Source organism: Mytilus edulis, chromosome 4, assembly GCF_963676685.1.
Source record: "Mytilus edulis chromosome 4, xbMytEdul2.2, whole genome shotgun sequence".
NCBI classification, from domain to species: domain Eukaryota; kingdom Metazoa; phylum Mollusca; class Bivalvia; order Mytilida; family Mytilidae; genus Mytilus; species Mytilus edulis.
Window position 1 is genome coordinate 67,293,690 of NC_092347.1, and position 24,646 is coordinate 67,318,335.

A 24,646-nucleotide genomic window follows, 5' to 3' on the forward strand; every position below is an offset into this window, starting at 1 on the left:
AAGCCAACTTAGCTAGATTAATTTGATTTCTTTTTTACTGTTGTCTCCTTCTATTCATTTTTTGAAGATTCATTGGATTAATTGAATGAACAGTACATAATTAATTTTGATCAATGATTTCAAAGTTCAATTATTGATTGGTTAAATCAAGGTTTTGTAGTATTTCATGTATATATTGTTTTCATTTGAAAACCTTGACGAAAACCTTGACACAACTTAAAAAGTGTTACGAAAATAGATAATAAAAAAATGGATATTTACAAAATAAAAAGAAAGTATTTTTGTGACTCAGCACCCAACGAATATCAAACAATGAGAATTTTATAGACAACATCCAAGACTAAACCACCAATTACTCACGACATTTCTAAAAACATAAAAACAATACCCTTATAGGTTGATGACCTTTTATACAAAATGCTGATTATGTCGTCTAAATATACCAATCCTAAGCAGATTGTCGTAAAAGCAGTCAATGCGCATGCAGGAAGACATTTAATGGTATTTGACATTATCCTACATAGAACTTGTACTGCTTTGAAGAGTTCATTACGAAGGCAAAACATTTCATTCACAAAAGGCGATTAAAAAGCATCTTAATATGTCGCATATACTAAGTGCATTGCTAAGTAATGTCCTGCCAAGGACATTTATTATTATATAAAAGTTATAACATCTTATGGTCAGCCATTAAGCTGGAGCTGATTTTATTATCCTATTTTTACATTTCGTGGAAGGAGGCTTTTGTCGTGTGAATGAACTCAATTTTTCTTTCTATTTTTGCTTGATTATTTTGCATATAATTACGAAGGTATAATTTGACTACTTTTCCAAAGAAGCCAACCTTTTAATTATTTTAATGAGGTAGACCATATTTAACATATCTAATAACCCATGTTTCGTTTATTTAAAATAAATGCTATGCTTTTGTTTCTGTATGGATAAAGCGTGTTTCTGGCTTAGATTTAACTATAATTGTGTGTTTGTTATTATTGTCATGTGTGTCTTGGTAATAACCCAATATTTTGATTTTACACCAATATAATTACTTGATTTGATTTTATTTGGTTTGCTACAGCGATTTGAGATATGCGTGACATCAACGGTTTTGGAAGTTACACAAAATATACTATATTAACCACTGAATACATACATGCATCTTTTGTTTTTCTATTATATGATATACGACAACAAACAACAACCACTGAATTACAGGCATTGGCTTGATATTATAAGTGACAGCCATATAGACAATGTGGTGGGGTAAAACATAGTTGCGAGCGTCAAGTATCCCTTAACCCGTGACAGTGATGTAGTAACTACTTATATGGTCCTACATCTTGACGATACCTATATAGGTAATTGAAAATGTGGTATGAGTGCCGATGAGACAAATCGCTATCTAAGTCACAATTTGTGAAGAGTAAACCCATATAGGTCAAAGTACAGCCTTCGATACGGAGCCTGGGCTCACACCGAACAGAAAGATATAAAGGGCTCAAAAAATTAGTGGTGTTAAACAATCCAAACAAGAAAATCAACGGTCTAATCTATTTTTAAAAAATGAGAAACGAACAACACTTATGAACCACACCAACAAGTGACAACCACTGAGCACTGATGTTCCTACATTTGTACTCACGGTTTATAGAAATTATTTTAACGACAATAACAACCAATAAAACAAATCATATAACCATGACACAATTTCAACCTGTACACATTTAACATAGTTAGTAACTGATGTCATAAACAGAGCTTAGAAAAATATATGACATTACAGGATTAGAAAATATATATATAATTGAAACATTTCGTTAGTTGAGGGAAGACAATCCACGAGATAACTCAACGGATATTTCAAATACTTCTTTTTTTTAAATGGGTACCGTACTTATAAAAGATATTTCATCATTTGTTGAATTGTTAGCGTTTCGTTTAGTGCAAGGAAGAGAACTTCATTCAGGTCTACTAGAAACAGATAAAAAAAAACATAAATACTAATGATTAATATAAATAGAATAAGCAAGTTCCCAGATCTTGCAAGTATTTTTAAGGATGAGTGTTTAAAACTATTTTTAACGGATTTACGTATTCGATGTCCATTCAATGAACTAATCTTTGCTGCATGAACTTAAACCAAAATCGTTATATATGATGTATATTGCTGTTTAATATGTATTTGAAACAACAACAAAATAAGTTTTTCTTTGGGTTTCTTCAATAATTTTTTTTGGAGAAAAAAATTATTTTTAAATGTGCCCTGATGTGAAACAATCATGTGGCATGAATTCAGGTCACCAAGATATTAATCTGTTCAATTATTTATGTCATCAAATGGACATGTGGTACAATAGGGAGAAATAATTAAATATACGAGCAAACTTAAACTTAACATTTTCTTAATTGAACGCAATCTTCTCATTAAAATTAATTTGAAATTCGCATGAAAATTTTAATATATATAGTCGATGATATTTTGATAATATTTTCGATGGTCGTTGCAACATCAATAGACAACAGAGAAAGTGGTGAAGTTTGCATGAGGAAAACAATACGTATGATTCAACAAACAATTGTTCGTTTTTATTTCCTATGATTTATTTAAGGTTTGTATATAAGGTAAAAGAAATTTATTGAGCGAGCTAAATTCAAAATTTGCTTCTGATGCCTTAATCTAGATTTCGAACAACCAACTGACGGTTGCTACTGACGGTTACCACTGACGGTTGTCACTGACGGTCGCCACTGACGGTTGTCACTAACGGTTGCGGCTGACGGTTTCTACCACAGGGTGGTAATTATTTTGTATTTCCATAATTTTACTTTGAAACTGATATATAAGAAACATTCAGTTGACTGAAAACATGAAAAAAATCACGTTTGTTTATTCACATTTTCCAGACATTTGGAAATGTTTTCACATTTATCCGACAATGACTTGGCTTATTATTCTTACACCAATAGAAGTTTATTGACAATGTTGAGAATGATTATTAAAATTTATTGTCATACTCAGTACCATTAATTTAACAATTTATGACATTGACAATCGAGACGTATTCTTTTAGAAGAAATAAAATATTTACTATTGTTCTCAAATATTTGCATTTAATTTATTGAAATTAAAAGGAAAGGCTCGTAAAACCAAACATGAGCCTATTAAAAAAGAATCATACAACGAGCTTAATATGTGTAGCTTATTTAGGAAATCTTAAAATTAATTATTTAAAAAAAGGAATGATACAATGATAATAGTTATATTACGTAAGAAAACTATAACGACATACGGAGTTCACTACCCTCTAGTATATTGTCTGGCAATAACAAATGTTCGTACTAGGGTTTGAAACAAAAAGAAACAAGACGTTGCCATTTAGCGGGAGGTTTGGCTGCCAACAAAACCAGGTTCTTCCCACCATTTTTTCTTAAATGTCTTGTTCCAAGTCTCGAATATGACAGCTGTTTTATAATAGTTCGTTTCTACGATATTGCATTGACGTATGTTTTTGTTTCAATCAGTGTTTCTGTTGTTTCGTTGTTGTCCTCTTATAGATGATGTGTTTCCCTCGGTTTTAGTTTGTTATTCTTTTAGAAGAAATAAAATATTTACTATTGTTCTCAAATATTTGCATTGAAAGGCTCGTAAAACCAAACATGAGCCTATTAAAAAAGAATCATACAACGAGCTTAATATGTGTAGCTTATTTAGGAAATCTTAAAATTAATTATTTAAAAAAAGGAATGATACAATGATAATAGTTATATTACGTAAGAAAACTATAACGACATACGGAGTTCACTACCCTCTAGTATATTGTCTGGCAATAAAAAATGTTCGTACTAGGGTTTGAAACAAATAGAAACACGACGTTGCCATTTAGCGGGAGGTTTGGCTGCCAACAAAACCAGGTTCTTCCCACCATTTTTTCTTAAATGTCTTGTTCCAAGTCTCGAATATGACAGCTGTTATATAATAGTTCGTTTCTACGATATTGCATTGACGTATGTTTTTGTTTCAATCAGTGTTTCTGTTGTTTCGTTGTTGTCCTCTTATAGATGATGTGTTTCCCTCGGTTTTAGTTTGTTACCTAGATTTTGTTGTCTAAGTAGTTACTACTGTAATCACTAGCGTGTCAACACCGAGGTTGTGAGTTCAAACCCAGCTCGTGCAGGTGCACTCGACTCCAATCTTAATGGACTAGGAATGTCAATTTTTCTACCGAAAAGTAAGTTGCTTAAAGGACTTAAAAGTAGGGTTAAAACACAAAAAAATCATATCAAATGTAACCCATATTTGTTTTCTCTCAATCGATTCATGACTTTTCAACAGCGATATACTACTGTTTCCTTTATTTATGGTTATTGTCTTTATATTGCAATGTTCAAAAGAAACAACTACGGTAAAAATCGAAATTGTATTATTTCGTTACGTAACAAATAACATTCAGTGGTTCTTCTGGGATACTCCAGATTCCCCCGTTAATTCAAACTTGCTGCAGCAATATAGCCAAGAGTGTTGGAAATGGCGAGGAATATCAATAAATAATCGTTTAAGAATCATCTAATGAGATTCAGAAGATGAAAACATTTCATTCTTAAAACAACACACACACATAAATCTTTAAAAAGAAGTTATAACATTCAAACCTCATAATTTGACACTGGATTTTCGTAAGTGTCCTTCTTAATATTTACAGCGAGTTCCTATTGGGTTATTCTGAATAACTTATTTTCTCCAACAAAGTTAAAGATATGCAATAACCACCAAAAACATAAACTGACAAATATATATGAATGACAAAAAAATCTACAACGTTCTCGATGTTAATTTGGCACCTGGACTCCGCTTTAAAATATCAATCCTCTACTGCCTAATTTGGATTTTTGAACTTATAAAAGACACCGAAAAGAGCATGCAATTAAAATCATAAAAGCCTGATTTGGTCATACCCAATCTACAACACTTTGTAACTTCTCAGACAAGCCTTAACAGCATGTCTGATAAAAGAAGTTATGAAAAATTCAATTTTAATTACATTTGTATTAGTTCATTGTAGATGTATAATCTGAATTATCTTCTTTCTATTTTTAAAACTAAATCCATCAAAAGAGTTTTCCCTTGGGTACCATTATATATATGACCGTGAGATAACACTGAATACAACTTTCCCAGTGTATAAAATATGAATCTATGTGGTCAATCAAAACGTTGTCAATGCTCAAATGTTTATATATGATCCTTGTAAAGCACACAAATTCCACACAAAATATATTGGATCTATGTTTATTGGTTTGTATTAGAGCTATTAGGAAATAAACAAAAACCTAATACCAAAACTGACAAAACGCTCGTCTGCAATACATAATTTTAATCAAGGTATTTATCGGCAATATCTATTTTTTTCAAATAAAAACAAGTAAAGTCCACAAAACTCACAATTAACAAGATTTAGAAATATCAACTCTCTCCGTCAAATTTATACCGTTGGACAAGAACAAGGTTCCTAAGGGACGACATCAAAAGTTCAATGTAGGATAAAAAAAAATACGTAATTCAAATAGTTTTATAATAAAAAAGACAGATAAAAATGATAAGCAATACAATATCTTTAAAACTACTAATATGATTGTAATCAATTTACTCCTTCAAAAACAGATTACATCATATCTAAAAAGCAAAGACAACACAATAACACAGCATTACACATAAAATTAAAGATTAAACAATACGTACTCCTGTCAAAATCGTCGTCATCTATCATGCAGTGACCATCTATCAGTGACAAAATCATCGCTGCTAGACAGTTATTATGGAGAATTAAAAAGTTGACAATAAGAAAATGGAATTCATCTTTTTTGTCATGAAGTTCAATTCTTATAAGATAAACGTTGTCAAATTTGAATTTTTGGTCTAGATATTAGGCAGATGAAACTGTAAATGAATCCTATATTTCAAACTCATTTGGGATAGATAAAGTCAACATATTCACTGGGCAAAACTTTTAAACAATATGTAAAGAAACTCATCATAGATACCAGTATTAAATTTTGTAATCACGCCAGACGCGCGTTTCGTCTACAAAAGACTCATCTGTGACTCTCGAATTCAAAAAAAGTTAAAAAGGCCAAATAAAGTACGAAGTTGAAGAGCACTCAGGACCAAAATTCCTAAATGTTTTGCCAAAAACAGCTAAGGTAGATATGATTTACTAGAAATGGGTTGAGCTAGAGAATCGATAAGAAGTAGTGGATTCGAATACAGTAATTAACTCGCCACTAAAGTCGCTCGTTAATTATTATTTACGAACCCACTACTTCTTATCAATTCTCTACTACTGTTCTATTATTATGAGAAGATTACTAAATTTGAGTAGACGTTTCGATTCAGGTGTACGTCTTAGGCTTAAATTAATATTTTTTCGTGATTTTAAGCAAACAATTCAGAACGGTATCCTTGGTCTCAAATATCATTTTCATTCCATTAAACGCACTCAAAATTTTAATATGTGAAAATTAATAATAAGCTCGTGAAAACTGTATGACTGTGTAGGTGCTGAACATTAAACTGTTCACTTTTCGGTTATCCAAATGCGCTTTACGACAAATAATGTCTCTTAAGTGATACTCGAGGTCATTGTGTGAAAACAAAAACTTCAGAGCAAAGAGTTTGCGTAAACGGAAATTGTATTGTTTTGACAGTAACATTTAAACAAGTTTATCAGAATTAGCTTAATATGGGTCAGATATCTATGGATTGGAAACACCAATTTCGATTAATTTCACAATTAATAATCATGATGTGAGCTTATAAATTATTTGTATTGTCATAATTGTATGACATTTTGTCAATAAATGGAAGTTTTATGAGTTTTAATTACAAACAATATCCTACTAACATAAAAATAAATATCATGAAACAAGGAGAATCAATAGCAATAAATTGAAGTACACTTGTCCTTAATAGATAAAAAGTAAAATCACAAAAATACTAAAGTGCGAGGAAAGTTCAAAACGGACAGTCTTTACACAAATAGCAAACTCAAAAGCCCACTCAAACGAATGGGCACTAATAGGCTCTTTTAAAACATTGTTGTGACGTCATTCTATTGTTTTACCTGTTCTTTATTTCAGTGATTGGACTATCATTCACCTGTAAGAAACCATTATGACAGGTCTGAGGCCTTATTAGGTAACATAAGGCCTCAGACCTGTCCAATATTTTACAGAATGGACTATTATCGGCTTATATCCCTTACATAAAATACTTATAAGTTGAGTTCTCTTTTACCATCAGAAATTTAAACCGTTTGATTAAAAAATGGACTGTTTGGGGAAAGTACTGACATTTTTTCTCGTTAGAAGCCATATATCTTATGATATACCATAAGAGAAGGAAGACACGACTTCATCGAAACCGCTCAGTCAAAAAAATAAGATAATAACACATCATTGCTACATGAAAGTCAACACACGAACGTAAGTTATATACTCTTATAACAGAAGGAATGTACTCGCTCTGGTCGTGAAATACCACCAGCGCGAAACTTTCGTATTTAATCGCATCGTCTGATCCTAGGTTGATATGACTATTATTTCTAGATTTCCTTCGGTCGTATATTAGTAGATCATTGAGTGATTAAAACGCAAAATAATGAAAATCCCGAACTTCTAGGAAAATCCATTCCGTAATCAAATGACAAAATTACAAGTTCAAACACATCAAACGAATGGATAACAACTGACATATTCCTGACAATTTTATATGTAAAAAAGATGGATTGAACCGTATTACATAGCTAGCTAAACCTCTCACTTGTATGACAGTTGCATAAAATTCCATCAAATTGACAAGAATGTGAGAACAAAACACACAGACATCGTAAGTAAAAAACCAGATACGTCAACAAGGCAAAACAAAAGAGCATATAGACAAAGTACATAAGCAAAAACGAAAGACAAAAATACAAAAATTTACAATAGCATATGTACATCTTTGTGTTCAAATTTTTAAATATGATCTTACCTTAATGAAGTTAAATCTAGAAAAGAAATTTGAACGCACTACATTTATAAAGTACAACTTAACCTTAACAGAAATATGCATTGGAAAATAAAAATACATGCCGTGATCATTATCTACGATAATCTACAAACAATATTTTGGATAAAAAATCAACTTGTTTAATTCCCCGATAGCGTCACATGAATTTGTGACATTTCAGACCTGGTAATGACAGCCTTCTTGACAGTGGATTGGCAATTACAATGTTATGAATTTTGAAGAGGCAAATGAAATGAAATTATTGCTTAAATCTAAAGTAAGAGAAGAAATGAATATTCCAATTATATATAGTTATACTTAGTGTATATATGTATTACAATTAAAATGAATTATATAAATTTTAGAACTCGCATATTCCAAGATAGCTTTTGGAACCATTAATATGACCGTCAGAATGTACGAAGGACAATGATCGCAGTGTTTGAAATATAAATCATCTTAGTAAATCATATCGTTATAACACCAAAAGGGATACAGATACTCGATTTGAAAAAGGAAAGGCTAGAAAAAATTGAAAATGATCTATGCTTATAGTTTTGTATAAGAGCAATTATGCAACAATAATTTCAAAACACAGTATAACCTTATCATGGTTAACTATTAGTAAACTACAAAAATGGGCAAACCAATATATTGGGTCTTTTCTTTTCTAAAAAAAGGAACTTTATTGACAATATGTACTTATTAATTCAAACTTGATGAAACATGTTGAAAAAAATGTCTACACAATTAATAGTCAATTTCACAAAGGAAAATGAAAAATTAGGATCGACATATAGACTGATCTTAATTTTCTACTCTGAATCACAGAGGGCCTTAACCAGATCTTGCTTAATTTTGAAGTTTTGGAATCATGTTGATCTAAAAGTTTACAATTCTTTATTTGGGTTTTCAATCGTTTGAATCATCTGAAGATCTCGAAGAAATCTTACAAAGACGAAGCGTGTCAAGTGAACTGAATTTTATGATATATTTGAAGAGATTGTAGGTTACGATATATTCGATATGTTCATGTTTTGCTGTTATGATGTAAAATACAAACGATGAGAAAAAAGTCGTCTCTTATTCAAATGATTTTTATCATTTTGCGATAGAGAGAACACATAAGTATATGTTGTAATGATACCGTAATCAGAAACATGCAAATGTATACAACAAACTGAAATCATAAAAGTGTAAGCAATACAAATTGTACATAAATATACGTTATAAGTTCTGTTTTCTATATAAATGAAAACTCTTAATAACTATTTGTTTTCCTTTTAATTTCTTCCTTTCGTGGTTTGTATTTCTTTTATATATCAACCCTATTATAGAAACATTTCGCACTTTAATTTCAAAACATGTACCAATAAGAAAAAGTTAACAAAGAAGAAACATTAGCTTTAAAACTTCTGATTAATGGATTTGAATTTCATTTTTAAAGCTTTCTTACAAAATTGACAGAAGAAATTGTAGTCAAAGGAATAGATTGCCTTATCTGTACATAATACAAGCTATAGGAATTATCGGTTATAACTGCTCTTCAACTTCGTAATATTGGATTTGTTTGTACATTGAACGCGTTTTCCGTAGCTGGTTGTAATATATAATATATAAGTGGAACAAGCAAGCAAACGACGTAGACGGCTAGAAATTATAGGTCACCATACGGCCATGAACATTAATCAATTGTGTGACCTGCATTGACTTATTATTTATATCTTCAGCTGATAGTTAATACATTTATTTTAGCTTATTTTAGTGGTAGGTTATATTAATTAAAATACTTTTATTTCAAAGCATGTTCTCTGTTAAATCCTGGGTAGCGCTAAAAAGGTATACATTCGTTTGTAATGAAATTTTGTGACCACTAGCACGATTTGAAACGATGTTTATTGATTACAGATGTGAAAGAGATAAATACTCTTTTCTAATGAAATTTTGTGATAACTCGCACGATTTCAGACGGAGTCTATTGTTTTCGGACAATAATTAGAAATATTGAATACAGATTTGGAAAGGACGGCAAATCACAATTTTGGATCAGTGTTTTAAAGGTTACAGTTTAGGTTATTTACCTTAGATTATAACGATAACTACGAAATACTGTTCATCTTATTGTTTAAGCTCTAGCTCTCTATAAATCATTGTTATAATCATTTAAAACATTTCAGGATTTAAACTCATTTTCAATAATGAGGAAACAAACAGCACATTCTATCAACATATAAACAAAACTAAAATGTTAATTCCTGCACTTCTTAAAATCCTTATCGTATTTCAAGATAAAATTGAGAATGGAAATGGGGAATGTGCCAAAGCAGCAGAAGGTCACCAACAGGTCTTTAATGTAGCGAGAAATTCCCGCACCCGGAGGCGTCCTTTAACTGGCCCCTTAACAAATATATACTAGTTCAGTGATAATGAATGCCATACTAATTTCCAAATTGTACACAAGAAACTAAAATTAAAATAATACAAGACTAACAAAGGCCAGAGGCTCCAATTTTTCACGATTAAAACACAACATGCACAATGGTGAAGTCCTTGTGAGATACCTATCACGGAGTAGAATTCTGACTGTAATTATCAAAAATGGTTCGTTAATTTTACCTACCTATCCTTTTATCAAAATGAGAATAAAAATTTACTTTGATCAAAGTATATTACTTGTGGAAAAAAAATACACAAAAAGAACATAGGACGTATTAAATTTTAAAAAGAAAAGAATGGCAATACAATAGACTATTTATCAAAGGTACCAGGATTATAATTTAATATGCCAGACGCGCGTTTCGTCTACATAAGACTCATCAGTGACGCTCAGATCAAAATAGTTATAAAGTAGAGCATTGAGGACCCAAAAATCCAAAAAGTTGTGCCAAATACGATACAACACTGTTTACACAATTATAAGATGCACTGGTACCATCCCAACTACCCTGGTTTGAAATATAAAAAATATATATTTAAGAGAAAACAGAGTGTTTTTTTATGGAAAAATATGTATATTTATGAAGACATTTTCAAATTCAAATGAAGTTTTGAAGCACTGATTATTACACAAGGAATACAATGTATGCTTTAACATATGTGTCGCTTATAGATAATTTAAATCAGCCAAAATCCTTGCTTATTTGCAAGAATAAGATAAATGCATAGATAAATGTACAGTTTATAAACGGTTCAAGTTTTTCTTAATAATGATATATGGTATATATCTATTTCATATTTTAAAAAACATTATTTGTCATCAGCTTGAAATTTGGAGACGAAATCACATTAACCATGCATTATAAATGAAATTTGAGATTGATGAACGAGATAATTATATAGACTATCGAACATTTGTTCCCGGTTATATGTTCAAACTACCAAGTCTCTATTTGCAAAAATCAACAAATTAGCAAAATACATTGTACTATAACAATTAAAAGAAAACAATCTATGTTCAACTTATTTTATAAGAAAATTGAAGGGTCTGATATGGAAAACTGATAATTCAAAATGTTCTTGCATATTTTTTCTCTGATTTTAAATGAATTCTGAGTAAATGTGAAAATATTTCAACATTATGCTATAGAGGTTGTTGAAGGATATAAATCAGAAACAACAGTAGCTTACCGATGTTTAACTTTTTAAATTTTGTTTAATGTAAAAAAATCAGAAATTAAAAAAACGGTAATAATTGCATGAGTCCGAAACTGATATGATGACTGCAATTATGTCGCTTCTACTGAATTGCAACTTAATTTCCTCCTCCAGTTATATTGGTTAAAGTTAAAACATTTATCTGATTCCATCTCCGTAAATACTAAATAAAGAAGGTTTTGGTTAGAGTTTTAAATATTCCAGTTTTGTTTATACTGATGATGAAATTGAAATGGAATGACGTCACACGTTTTAGAAATATTACTGCTCCCTTTGTGGTACTAAAATTAAAAAGATTCATTTAAACATGCCACATTGATGACATTCTCCCATTCTTTTACCAAGGACAGGTGTTTTATAACTAGTTAAAAAAGTATTAAATCATCTCAGTGATATGAATATTATTAAATTTTCTTATCCTCTGAGTGTCATTTTTTTGTCATCGTATATGATGCATAATATAATTTCCATTGACGTTGCGCAAAATATATTAAATCAAGTAAATGAATAATTTGCTCTATTCTTCTAGTTGCCAGTTTTCTGTTGTTGTAGCGTTTGTGGTTTAACAATTTTTAAATATTGTGATAAAAAAAACGTCCAGGATCGGTATTCATAATTTATTAGTAACAATGTATCATCCTCGTGCATATCTCGAATTTTGTGTCAAGGTTAAGCTTAAGCTTCGACATATTCAACTGGTTTGTGACATCCGAACTTATCTGGAATGGAATTAATAGCAATACGGTCCATTGATAGCATTAATATTATCATTTTATTTACCCGTATGAATTAATTCTGTAAAACTTGAAATTTGCTTCAGTTGTAATTATTGATATTATAATTTGATGCTGAACTGTTAAAGGAGTAGGTTCAGTAAGACCCCTTTTTGGCCCCAAAATATAGCAGTTTTACAAAATTGTTAAAATGTAAACCTTTAGTTATTTATTGGACAGTAGAATGCTTCTGCTACATAAATACGGGCTGTTTTTGACAATATAATGTATATATATCCGGTACTAGCACCATTAAGTCATGCTAAATTACTGAAATCTTCACAATTCTAGCATTTTAGTTAAATTTTAGACGGTTTTCGTGTAAAACGAAAGTGGCCGCATTCGTGTTCATCCTTAATATTGAAATGTAAGTTGTATTTGATGATAATACATAACATATATAAAGGTTGAGGATGAACACGGATGCGGCCACTTCCATTTTTTCCAAAAACCATCTGAAAAGGGACATGTTTCGGCATATTTGGTAGATTTTTCATAATTGAGCTTGATTCGGATCGTTTTTAATGACTAAATCAGTTAAAATATTTCCCATAAACTAATTAATTCAAATCAAATAGACACTTAAGTAATTAAAAAGTGGTCAAAATCTTTCGTCAGATGAACCTGAAATTTGAGGCCAAAATCGGTCCTTACCGGACCTACTCCTTTATGAAAATACATGTGTACCGACACCAATACAGTTATAGCGCATGAGTGCTTTTTGTGTCCTCAAATACATATATACAGAAACAACAGACAAGAGAAAAAAGCAACAAATTAGTGACTGCTTAATTTCGCTACTAGATCAACCTTGTTAGAAGTACCCCATCTGTGTCAATCACGGATTTAATTTTGAATGTAGGACATTGTCAATGTATCTGAAAGTAAAATTAAAAAAACTTCACATGATGTTTTTATTTTGTCTCTGAGGTTTTCATAAATACAGACTCATATGAGTAAACAAAACAAACCGGCCAGAAGGAGTGCATATTTATTACTCAGTAGAATACAGATAGTTTGTTAACATATATATCTACCAAAATGGAAGTTTAATTAAAATTCGACGCAGTTCTTCAGATTTTTTAAAATCCACTTCTGATTGACTCTGCTTAAGAGGGAGAGGAAGAACGGTCATCAATGACCGAATACCGTGTCTCACCAAGCTAGAGACAGTCTCGATCAACGCCATCTTTACCTATGTATCTCTTCTTTATATGAAGAAGGTATATTCTTTCATCCTTTTTAAGATTGATATTAAAGTGGTGAGGAATAGATTGATGTTTTTAACAAATTTTCCTTCAATGTGCATAATATAGGTATGTTATGATATCAAAGAGTTAAATCTATTTATCTTAAATTAACAGTGCCAATTCTTCATGGTATAGTTGATTGCGCAATTTTATAGAAAATAAATGACCAGATATAATTACTGTAACTCGACCATTACGTTATTGATTAATTTATGCAGAGCATTTTGATTTCAAACGTATTTTAATTACCTGTCGATTTTAATTTCAAAACATAGAGTTTAAAATAACGATTACCTTAACACTTCTTTCTTCGTCAAGTTTTATTTCAGACTGTTACACGTGATTTGGAATAGTTGTAAACATATTGTATTCTTGTTTAATTTCAGATTTTATGAGGGCGCAAAGCGCCCGAAATGAAATATTGATTATATGATAAGATTAGAGTGAGATATAATAATGCATTGACCTTCAATTCTAATCAAATAACAGCTCTTTAAAGTACACCCCTGAATAAAAAATGTTACAATCCAGGTAATACCTTACTGCGCATGCCCATAGGTAACATCGTATACCTTGGGCTACAATAGATTGACTTTCAATGAAGCCAAACCTTAAACCTCAAACAATTATGTTTGATATAAAACAACAAAACCAATATCTGAACCAATAAAATATCATGTTCTTGTTCAAAAGATCCGATACGAAAGTAACCGATTCAGTAAACAATGGATATAGTTCACCATAGACATATTTCTATGCATCTGGATAATGAATAAACAAATTGACACCCAAAAAACTAATTATCAGTTCACTAAGCAAAAAGCAAAATCCAACATCTGACCAAACATCTGAATACTGAACTGTTTAGAATGAATAGATATAAGGCGGTTACTTAAAAAATAACTACAGAAAATAATCATTTGTATTATCAAATGTACATCAAAATATTTCACAGAGTATACACGTTAAAGTCAGTAATTTCTTTATAGTCCACGAAAAAACTGCATACGAATGTTCTATATCATATATTCCACCACACTGCTACAAAACTGCAATTATTGTTTGGAATACCAGTCATATTCAAGTCCATCCAACTCTATCCTTTCTGAAAAATTGAATGATATAGATGTATATTTCAAGTTAGCATTCGAGAATAAACATTCTGTGTAATATTTCATATTTTATTGAATACTGTTTAGAAATACTTAGATCAAGAGTCGTCTTATTGTTATCATACCACATCTATTTGCAATGTATTTAATTTCTCTATAATAATGCATTTGGGTGGGATGGGTGGGAAATGCATTATTATATCTCACTCTAATCTTATCATATAATCAATATTTCATTTCGGGCGCTTTGCGCCCTCATAAAATCTGAAATTATATTTCTAAGATTTTCGTGAGATATAATAATGCACGTTTAAAGCAAGCTTACCATTTCTAAATTTTTATCTGCAAAACCCGCTTTTTCATTAGTCCTAAAATAAAATTTATTAAACGTTCTAGTGTTGGACCAATCTGCCATGGACATAATATCATCCATACTGATGCCACTCATCGCTGCCTTGCTAGTTGAGACCATGCGACAAGAATGTGCTTGAAACAATGAGATGTCGATTCCTGCCTCCTTCATAACCCATTTAATCCAATTTCCAACTGTCTGCGAAGATAGACCTTTAAAAGGTTTCTTAGTTGACCTTAATAAAGGATCAGGTTCATGTTTACTAACAGGCCTTAAATGTTCCGTTCTCAATTCATATTCATGTATACAAGAAATAACACATAATTTTTTCTTTGAAAATTTGCAGTATTTCACTGATCTGTTATTGCAATCTTTTTGTGTTTTAGACAGACCCGGTAAATGAAAAATTATACTACTTTTGTTTCTGGACATGAATCTTCTGTCTAACCTTGCAATTTCAGATATCCTTTTTGGCGCTGCCAAAGCCAACAAAATTGATAATTTTTTACCTAAAACTGAAAAATCAAGTTTTTTGTTTATTGGTAAAGCGGATAAATATTTAAGAACAATATCCAAATCCCATGAAAATTGGTATTTTGGTAAAGGTGGGTTATTTTGTAGAACACCTTTCATTAATTGTTTTACTATAGGTAATTGACCAATTGGGACACCATCGATATATGGCAGGACTGAAGATATGGCCGAACGGTGAACATTTAAAGTTCTGTATTGATACCCCTCTTTATACATCCAAGTCAAAAAATCTAAGATAGCGGCCAAAGGTGCTGAAAAGGGATCAATTTCCCGTGAGCTACACCAGCTAGACCACTTATTCCAGGCACTGTCGTAAGAAGATCTTGTTCCCGATTTCCAAGACCCAAGGAGTAATTCTTTAGTTTCCTCTGAAATTCCAATTGAGTTAAATGATCTCCGGAGACCGTCCACCCTGCTAGTTTTAATGTTTTGTTCAGAATCAGTGGGTGTGGCTCTTTCATGGGAGACAATACAGTGTTGTGACTCATGGGAAGTAACACTGGATAATCTACTGACATTTGAAGTAACAGAGGGTACCAAGCCTGGGATTGCCAAACTGGAGTTATCAGAATTATCTGACTGTTTTCCTCCCGAACTTTCGCTAGACACGTACTTATTAGACAGAACGGGGGAAAAGCATAACCCTTTATCTCTCTCCAGGATTGGAGAAGGGCATCTACCGCTTTCGCTTGGGGATCTGGCTTCCAGCTGAAATATTGATTCAGGTGAGTATTTGACCTGTCTGCAAACAGATCTACATTGCAAGGACCTATGCGTTTCATGAGACTTTTGAAAAGTATCGGACTTAACCGCCAATTGCTGAAATCCGCATAATGCCTGCTTTCCCAGTCTGCTATAACATTGCTTTTTCCTGGGATATAGTCCGCAGTGATTGTTAATTGCCTTTGAAGACACCAATCCCAAAACTGATTTGTTAGGGAATTTAGTCTTTTTGACACCGTTCCCCCCATTTTGTTTACATATACAATTGCTGTTGTGTTGTCCATTTGTATAAGAATATGCTTGTTTTGTAGATTTTTGGCATAAGATTGTACTGCGAACATTGCTGCTTTTAGTTCGAGTTGATTTATATGGAGGGATTTTTCCTCGTCTATCCAAAGCCCACCTATACTTATCTGTTGACATGTTGCTCCCCATCCCGACAGACTTGCATCCGACTGAATGGTTAAATGGGGTTCTGGTCTTAGTAACGCTTTCCCGTTCCAAGACCCCAGCTTGGTTACCCACCAATGCAACTCGTTCTGAACTTCCTCGTTTAACTGGATTTGGTGATCGTAATGGCCCCCCAAATGCAGGGCTTTTGTTTTCAATATTTGTAAACTGCGATAATGCAGAGGACCTGGAAGGACAGCTTGATTGGTTGCTGTTAACTGACCTATCAACTGAGCTAAATCTCTTGCTGACACTTTCTTGTGTTCTAGCATTAATTTTGAACTGTTCTTTATTTTCTCTACCTTCTCTTTCGGGAGAGACAAAGTCAACAACTTTGAGTTTACTGTATAACCCAGAAACTCCATTGTTTGTGAAGGTTCCATTACTGACTTGTTTGTATTGATCAGAAAACCTAAGCCCCTTAATATTGACAAAACTGTTGAGAGATCTGACAAAATTTTCTGATTTGACTGATTCATTATTAGAATATCGTCTAGGTAAACTATCAGACGTACACCTAAACGTCTCAATAAAGTCATGGGAACCTTCATCAGTTTTGTGAATATTCTTGGGGCTACTGCAATCCCAAACGGGAGGGACCTGAATTCCATTATTTTTCCCTGCCAAAAAAATCTGAGGTATTTTCTGTGTTCTTTTGCTATTTGCAATGTCAAATATGCATCGGTTAGGTCTATTTTTACCATCCAATCGTTCTTCAAAAGAAGATCTTTTAACAAATGAATTCCCTCCATTTTGAAATGTTCGTAACGTAAAAAAACATTTAGGCCTTTTAGATTTATAACAGGTCTTTGACCCCCTCCCTTCTTTGGTACCAGAAAAATGTTGCTTATGAACGAATCCTTTGTTAGGAAAGACTGTGTTATGGCCTTCTTGTTCAAAAGTCCTGTTATTTCTTTGTTTATCAAATCCTGATTCTCTTGATTGAAAAAGGCTTGATTTGGTATTTGATTTTGGAAAGGTGTTGCTAAGAAATCTAATTTTATTCCTTTTACACACTGGAGAACCCAAGGATCTTTTGTAATTGAGTTCCAATTCTGTAGGAAAAGACTTACTCTTCCCCCTACAGGAATAGAATTTTGATTGATTATGCAATTCATTGGTAATTGGAAATAGTTTTGTATATGACCGAAAGTTTTCTCTTGACCTACCCGTTCTATCGGTTTGCAGGTTTCTTGAACACTTGGTTGTTCTGAGGTTGAGTCTGGATTTGGTTCTGGGTCTGGTTCTGGCGCTGATTCTGGCGCTGACCATAACTGTTCCCCTGTCTGTTCTGTGACTGGTTTCCCTGCCAAGGTCTCTTCCCTGAAACTTGTGGATGGAGAGCTTGTCTGCCGCCCACAGACTGCAGGTTGTTTGTGGGCCCCTGCTGAAAAAACTGATCATTTTTTCTATTAAAATGAGGTTTACCAGCATGTTTTTTCTTGTTAGAAAACAACAACATTTCTCTAAGTTCTTTGTTATCCTTGTTTTCTTTAGCCAAAGACTTTAGAAACTTATTACCAAAAAGTTGACCCTTAGATTTTGCCAAAGCTTTCTTGCCTTTCTTCTCATTTAAAAAATCTAGACTATCTGGCATTGTTTTAACTAACATTGCTTTTCTCCTGTCAGTGTTATAAACATAGTGAGCATTACCTGCTAGCACAATAGCCCTCTGTGTTAACTGAATTACATCAGAAGGGTCCATACCTTGATTATCTTTCTTAATCCTATGTGCTTCAGACCATAAACGGAACAGAGGACCCATAACATCTAGAATGCGTAGCTGCGTGTTAATTTTACTTCTTTCTAATCTAGCATTCCATTTTCTACCTTGAAAATAATTTTTCTTAAAAAATCTATCTGTTTCAAGAGCCTTTAATCCTTTAGACGAAGGAATAGGCCAATTCAAAGACATATCTTGTCTCGTCTTTTTACTTATACCCTTTAGAGCATACTTCTCTATATATTTGGTTACATGAGATGGTACTTTTTCTTTTTTATCTTTAGACAAAGAAGGTTCTGGGTCAAACGCTTCATTGTCTTCTGAACTCTCTGATTCAGAGTTACTAGAAGATGATTCACTGCTACTAGTATTTTCAGAGGAACTGCTAGAATGATTAACAACTTTCCTGTGTTTAATCTTACCTTTTCTGCTAGGTACGGAGTCGTCCCGTTTCCGTTTAGGGTTTTTGGTATCTAGGTCAGACCAGCTCTGTCTGACATCTTCTTCTGTCCCGTCGACTAACGACATTTCATCATCTTGACGAGAAGAGATATTTCTCCTCGCCTTGTGAGAAGAGCCCAAAGACTCGACTACCTTATCAGTTTCTACCGCCACTGCGGTAAAACTTACATTTTCATCAATGACCCTATGGTCTTCCGAATCAAGTGCACCGCTCTCTCGAGACGGTGTAGCCATCCCTAACGGAATGTCATTGAGTTGGGCGTTAGCCATGCTAACTAAAATAATAAACCCACTAACCTTTAAATAATTTGGAAAACAACGTCTTTACTCAAAGAGAGCTAAATTGAAAGTCAATCTATTGTAGCCCAAGGTATACGATGTTACCTATGGGCATGCGCAGTAAGGTATTACCTGGATTGTAACATTTTTTATTCAGGGGTGTACTTTAAAGAGCTGTTATTTGATTAGAATTGAAGGTCAATGCATTATTATATCTCACGAAAATCTTAGAAATATAATCAGGGCTTTGACATCAAAAGATCACATACTTAGCTGGTCATGGACATTACATTATGATAATGTTCAATTAAAATGGTTTTTCCGAAAGCAAAGATGTACAGATTACTTTTAATTATATGTCCAAGTTGGTTTCAGTTGAAAGGAACCTTGACACACAAACGTGTAATAAACAAATGAAAATTCATCAATTAAGCGGTCATAAACTGTAAATAACCAAGTAATCCTAATTACATTTTGTAAAGCTGCCTTGCAATGCCTGTAAGTCATATCAATTTATTCACAATGAAAAGTAGAACACAAACATTTCAATATAAAAAGTCTGTTATGTAAAGCAAACTTCCATCAAAGATACCACGCTTATAGTTATGTAACAAAGATCTGGAAAACTCGTATATTCAAAGAAATGTTTAAGTAACATCAATAAATTGCATCATCCTTCACTTTCTGAGCTAGATGTATACTCGCAGCATTATCACCAAATATTCATAGAGGTATTGAATCAATATTTAATTAAATCCTATCCTTTTTTAGAGTTTAAGATTATGGATTTGCAATGGTATACAAAAGAAACAGAATGGATTTTGGAAGCGAAGAGAGTGCAAAACAGAAACGCTCTATGGTCACAGGAAGTAACAGTTGGTTCCTTATATTCAAAGTACATGTGGTTGACCTGCTAATGAAATACTATAAACGAATGAAACCGAATTCACTGTATAAGAATATGTCCGTCGAATTATGTCATCGGGTACACTATGGAGTCGCATGCATACACAGTTGGCACTTAAGTCACAGATTTTTATTGTTTCATACAGGATATTAGCAACAGTTTCATTAGAAAAATGATTTACATATTAATTTAAATTTTCAAGATTGACAGCAAACAATTTGTGCAGATCGATCAATTGTGTCTTTTATATTTTTCCATAAACAATTGAAAGACTTATAGTAAACGAGCTTTGACATTGCCGTTGATACGCTACACCACAAGGTACATATATACCAAATTTTGAACAGAGAAAACACTGTTATGCAATGTATCCTACTGAACTTATATAACTGTCCCATAGAAGTGTTTCATTAAACAATGAATGGACTGTGTAGTTTCCTGCAATATTTGAAATATTACTTGGTATTTCTGCCTACAGGAAAAAACCATCAGGTTCATTTAAATTGAAACTTGGTCAATTGCGTAAGGAATTGTATAATTTATCTCAATACACCATATTCAATAGAACTAGAGTCATAAATGATTAACAATCTGTTGAAATGTAGCCTATTCATCGAAGCTGTCCTAGGACATAGGAATAAATAAGAATATTTTAGGACCGACTTACGACATGTCTCAGCACTTATATCTTAGAAATATTTTAGCTAGGATGGTCTTATTGCTGTCTTAACTATAAGCGCCAAAAAAAACAGGAATTTATAAGTTTTAAATATTTATGAATGCATTGAATTTTAGCCTGTAGTAAATAATTACAAGATTCAATATCAGAAATAAAATATGATATGTTATTTACAAGGGTACATGTAAACTTTAGGAAACAAATTGTATATCCCAGTTTGTTACAGTTGAAGATAACCTTGACACACTAAATTTTTATAAACAAATGTAAAAAAAATCATCAATTAGGCGGTCATAAAATGTAAATAACCTCGAAACGAAATTACATTTCGTAAACTGCCTTTCGATGCCTGTAAGTCATAGAAAGTTATTAACAATGAAAAGTAGAACGCAAACATTTCAATATAAACAGTATGTTATTATTGTTATGTGAAACAAACATCCTTCAAAGATACCAGACTTAGAGTTATGTAACAGTGATCTGAAAATTGTATATTTAAAATAATTTGTATGTGAAGTTATGAATTCAATTATCGTTTACATTCTTAGCTGGTTTAGTATACACAGCATTATCACCACGTATGGTTAGTATTGCATCAATATTTATTTCCATCTTATCCTTTTTAAGAATTTCAGATTACGGTTTTCTTCATGGTATACAAAAGAAACAGAAAGTATTTTTGGAGATAAAAAAAATCAAAAATCGTACACATTCTATGTCAATAGAAGTACATGATGATCTTTGACATTCACAGTAAAAGTTCGATGGTAAGTTGCTATTTATGGGTTTCAACTCAAATTTAAACGTGGTCGACCTGTTAAAGAAATAATATTAACAAATGCAACCGAATTTAAAGGTGAAATGCAAAGGTTTTTAAAAACTTGTTTTGTTTCATATTTAAATAAATTGGTTAAAATAAATACTAAAAAAATATTGGTTATGATTTGCGTGTCCTCGTATTACTGATAAATCGGGTCACTTTTTGTTGACCTGGAAAAGTGCAACATGATTATCTCCCTTTGTTACGGAATGCTGGTGACGTCATTCGTGTCCTCTCATTATGTTAAAAAACAAGCATGGCAGCGAGTATGTAAACGACAATACAATAATACAACTATGGACTATCGATTCACAGACGAGGAACGTGAAAGATAGACATCCCTAAGGTTAAACTAACGATGTCAGTACAATCATACATGTATGAACCTGTAAGTCAGAGGATTGCCGGTGCCGAATCGGTAACTATAAAAAACAAAAAGCCAACATTTTCTACATCCGATGGTGAAGATGGAAGTGAAATAAATCTTAAACAGCCTGCCGGCTTCAAAATCTCTCATGGTGCGTAAATTAGATAGTAAAATAATAATAAAATAATGTATTTAGGCATACTTTTTGCGAGTCCGATATTACTCTGACATCCAACGGCTGTTTTGTCAGACAAGCTTGGGCCCTCGGCACGACCCCAGTTTGTCTGGCAAAACAGTGCTAAATTATGACAGTAGCAAGTAACCCTTCATTATACACTTACTTGTACTATTTATTTATTTATTTTGCTTGCATCTTTTAGCAAACAAGCGGTTTTTGGAAGTCAATATCAACTTAATAGGTGATTTACTAAAACATGAGTTCCTGTGTAGTAAAGGGCACAGTTTCCATTGTCCCATGTTTATAGAATATTAGAAGATGTTTGCAAATATGTTTTGGTCATGATATTGGATTTCTTTCAGACATTTTGTTTTCCCGTCTTTTTCTGCTAATTCCAAACAACGACTGTTATTATGGATTGGCGTTAAGTAATATTTAAGAGACGATTTGAAAAGAAATGTATAGAATGCGTATCCAATCATGAATTTGTATTTATAATCAACTGTTGCACATGCCATCATTTATAATTGTATATACAAATAAAACTGTGTAAGTGAATAGGATTTTTTTTAAGGAAACAAAAAGAATACAGATTTATCTAAACTGTTCGCCATTGTTCACTTCAAACGAGATGCAACGTGTCCTTCTAAATAAATTGCATTAATTTAAATTGCTACAAATTGTTTATTGTCTAGAAATTCTATCATTACAGTGTAATTGAGAAAATTATATTTGCCTCTGGCAATGACTACGAAACCCCACATTATAAAAGAGCAAATAATATATGCGCAAAAAGATAAAGACAATTGTATAAACAAACGGAAGTGAATTTGATGTATCAATTCCCAGAAAATGTAATATAAACAGGAGTGATTGTAATCTAAAGTGCTTACCGGTGATAAAGAAACAAACAATTTCGATCAGTCTTAAAATAAATACAGACTATAACCATATATAATCCAAAAGTACAGGCAATACATCATAACAAGTATTTCAAATAGTATTATTTATCTCACATTCATTGCACCTGGTTTATATTAATAACAATCTATTTTTGGTTTATTTGCCTGTTTAAAATTTTAGTGTGGCTTCCGATTCTCTGAACTAATATACATTGTTGTAACGAGGTCAGCTGATTCCGACTCCATGTTCAGTATTTTCCGGCTGTGTTTAATACCAATTTTAGGCCGTTGTCGGCTTTTTGGTCGGTTTGTTGTCTCTTTTGTTTTCATTATCTATTCCATTAATGATATATTTGGGGAACCTACTAATTAACTGATTTAACATGCATGAAAGGGATTTCATAGTTATATCTAATGTTACTAAAATTACGTAAACAATAAAGGCAACAGTAGTATACCGCTGTTCGAAACTCATAAATCGATGGAAAAAAAAATCCGGGTTACAAACTAAAACTGAGGGAAACGCATTAAATATAAGAAGAGAACAACGACACAACATTAAAATGTAACACACACAGAAACGAACTAAGCATTAGACAAAATACGATGAGAATAACAAATATAACATCAAAACAAATACATGAATTTGGGATAGAAAAGTATCGTCCAACGTCTTATAGTAATGTGAATTCGCACTCAAATATAAGAGAAAACAAACAACACAACAGAAACACAACATTAAAATGTAAAACACAGAAACGAACTATGATATAACAATGGCCATATTGCTGACTTGGTACAGGGCATTTTTTAAAGAAAAAATGGTGGGTTGAACCTATTTTTATGGCATGCTAAACCTCCCGCTTTAATGGCAATGTTAAATTAACATTAAAATGACAACATAACATTACGGGACTACAATACAAATATATAGAAGAACATATTGGACAAAGAAACACACGAATAACAGCTAACAAAAGGCACCAGGTTTAAAATTTAATACGCCAGAAGTGCGTTTCGTTCACACAAGACTTACTAGTGACGCTGTTACGGCCAGAAATCGCCTTTAAATTGTAGCCAACAAAAGACACAAATCAATAATAAAATTTAACAATATTTATTATACAAAAGTTTACAAGAAGTATTACACAAATATAACTGTTAACTTAACTGTCAAAATATGAGTCCAATCTGTTATCTTTATCTGTATCCGGAAATCTTTCGGAATTTAATTTGAATATTACGTTCACTACTAATGTCACAATCCAGTATGATGTTGTTTGTAGAATAAAAGTGTCAATCCAAATGCTGTGAATACTAATGTCTATCAATGTCTATGTCCAAGTTTAATTATGAGAGTTTAACTTTAGTGTCTGTATATATAGTGTTGTCATGGAAAATTCTAGAACACTCTATAATGGAACATTGTGGAAAATC

At 32.2% G+C, this 24,646-nt stretch overlaps 1 protein-coding gene across 1 annotated transcript; it reads right to left on the reverse strand.

Annotated features, from left to right (window-relative positions):
- Positions 1 to 14,625: 14,625 nt before the first annotated feature.
- LOC139520289 (uncharacterized) lies at positions 14,626 to 19,591 on the reverse strand. Its single transcript, XM_071312803.1, has 3 exons — positions 19,038 to 19,591; positions 18,062 to 18,288; positions 14,626 to 14,826 (listed from the first exon to the last, which is right to left on the reverse strand). The coding sequence occupies exons 1-3, from the start codon at positions 19,345 to 19,347 to the stop codon at positions 14,818 to 14,820; spliced, it is 546 nt and encodes a 181-aa protein (XP_071168904.1). The 5' UTR covers positions 19,348 to 19,591; the 3' UTR covers positions 14,626 to 14,817.
- Between the last annotated feature and the right edge of the window lie 5,055 nt (positions 19,592 to 24,646).

Excerpts from the sequence above, each read along its gene's own strand:
- LOC139520289 (XM_071312803.1), bottom strand. The coding sequence starts at position 19,347 with ATGGCTAACGCCCAACTCAATGACATTCCGTTAGGGATGGCTACACCG. Across the intron at positions 18,289-19,037 it reads CTCCGTACCTAGCAGAAAAG|TTTTTTCAGCAGGGGCCCAC; the intron begins GTAAGATTAAAC and ends AAAAATGATCAG.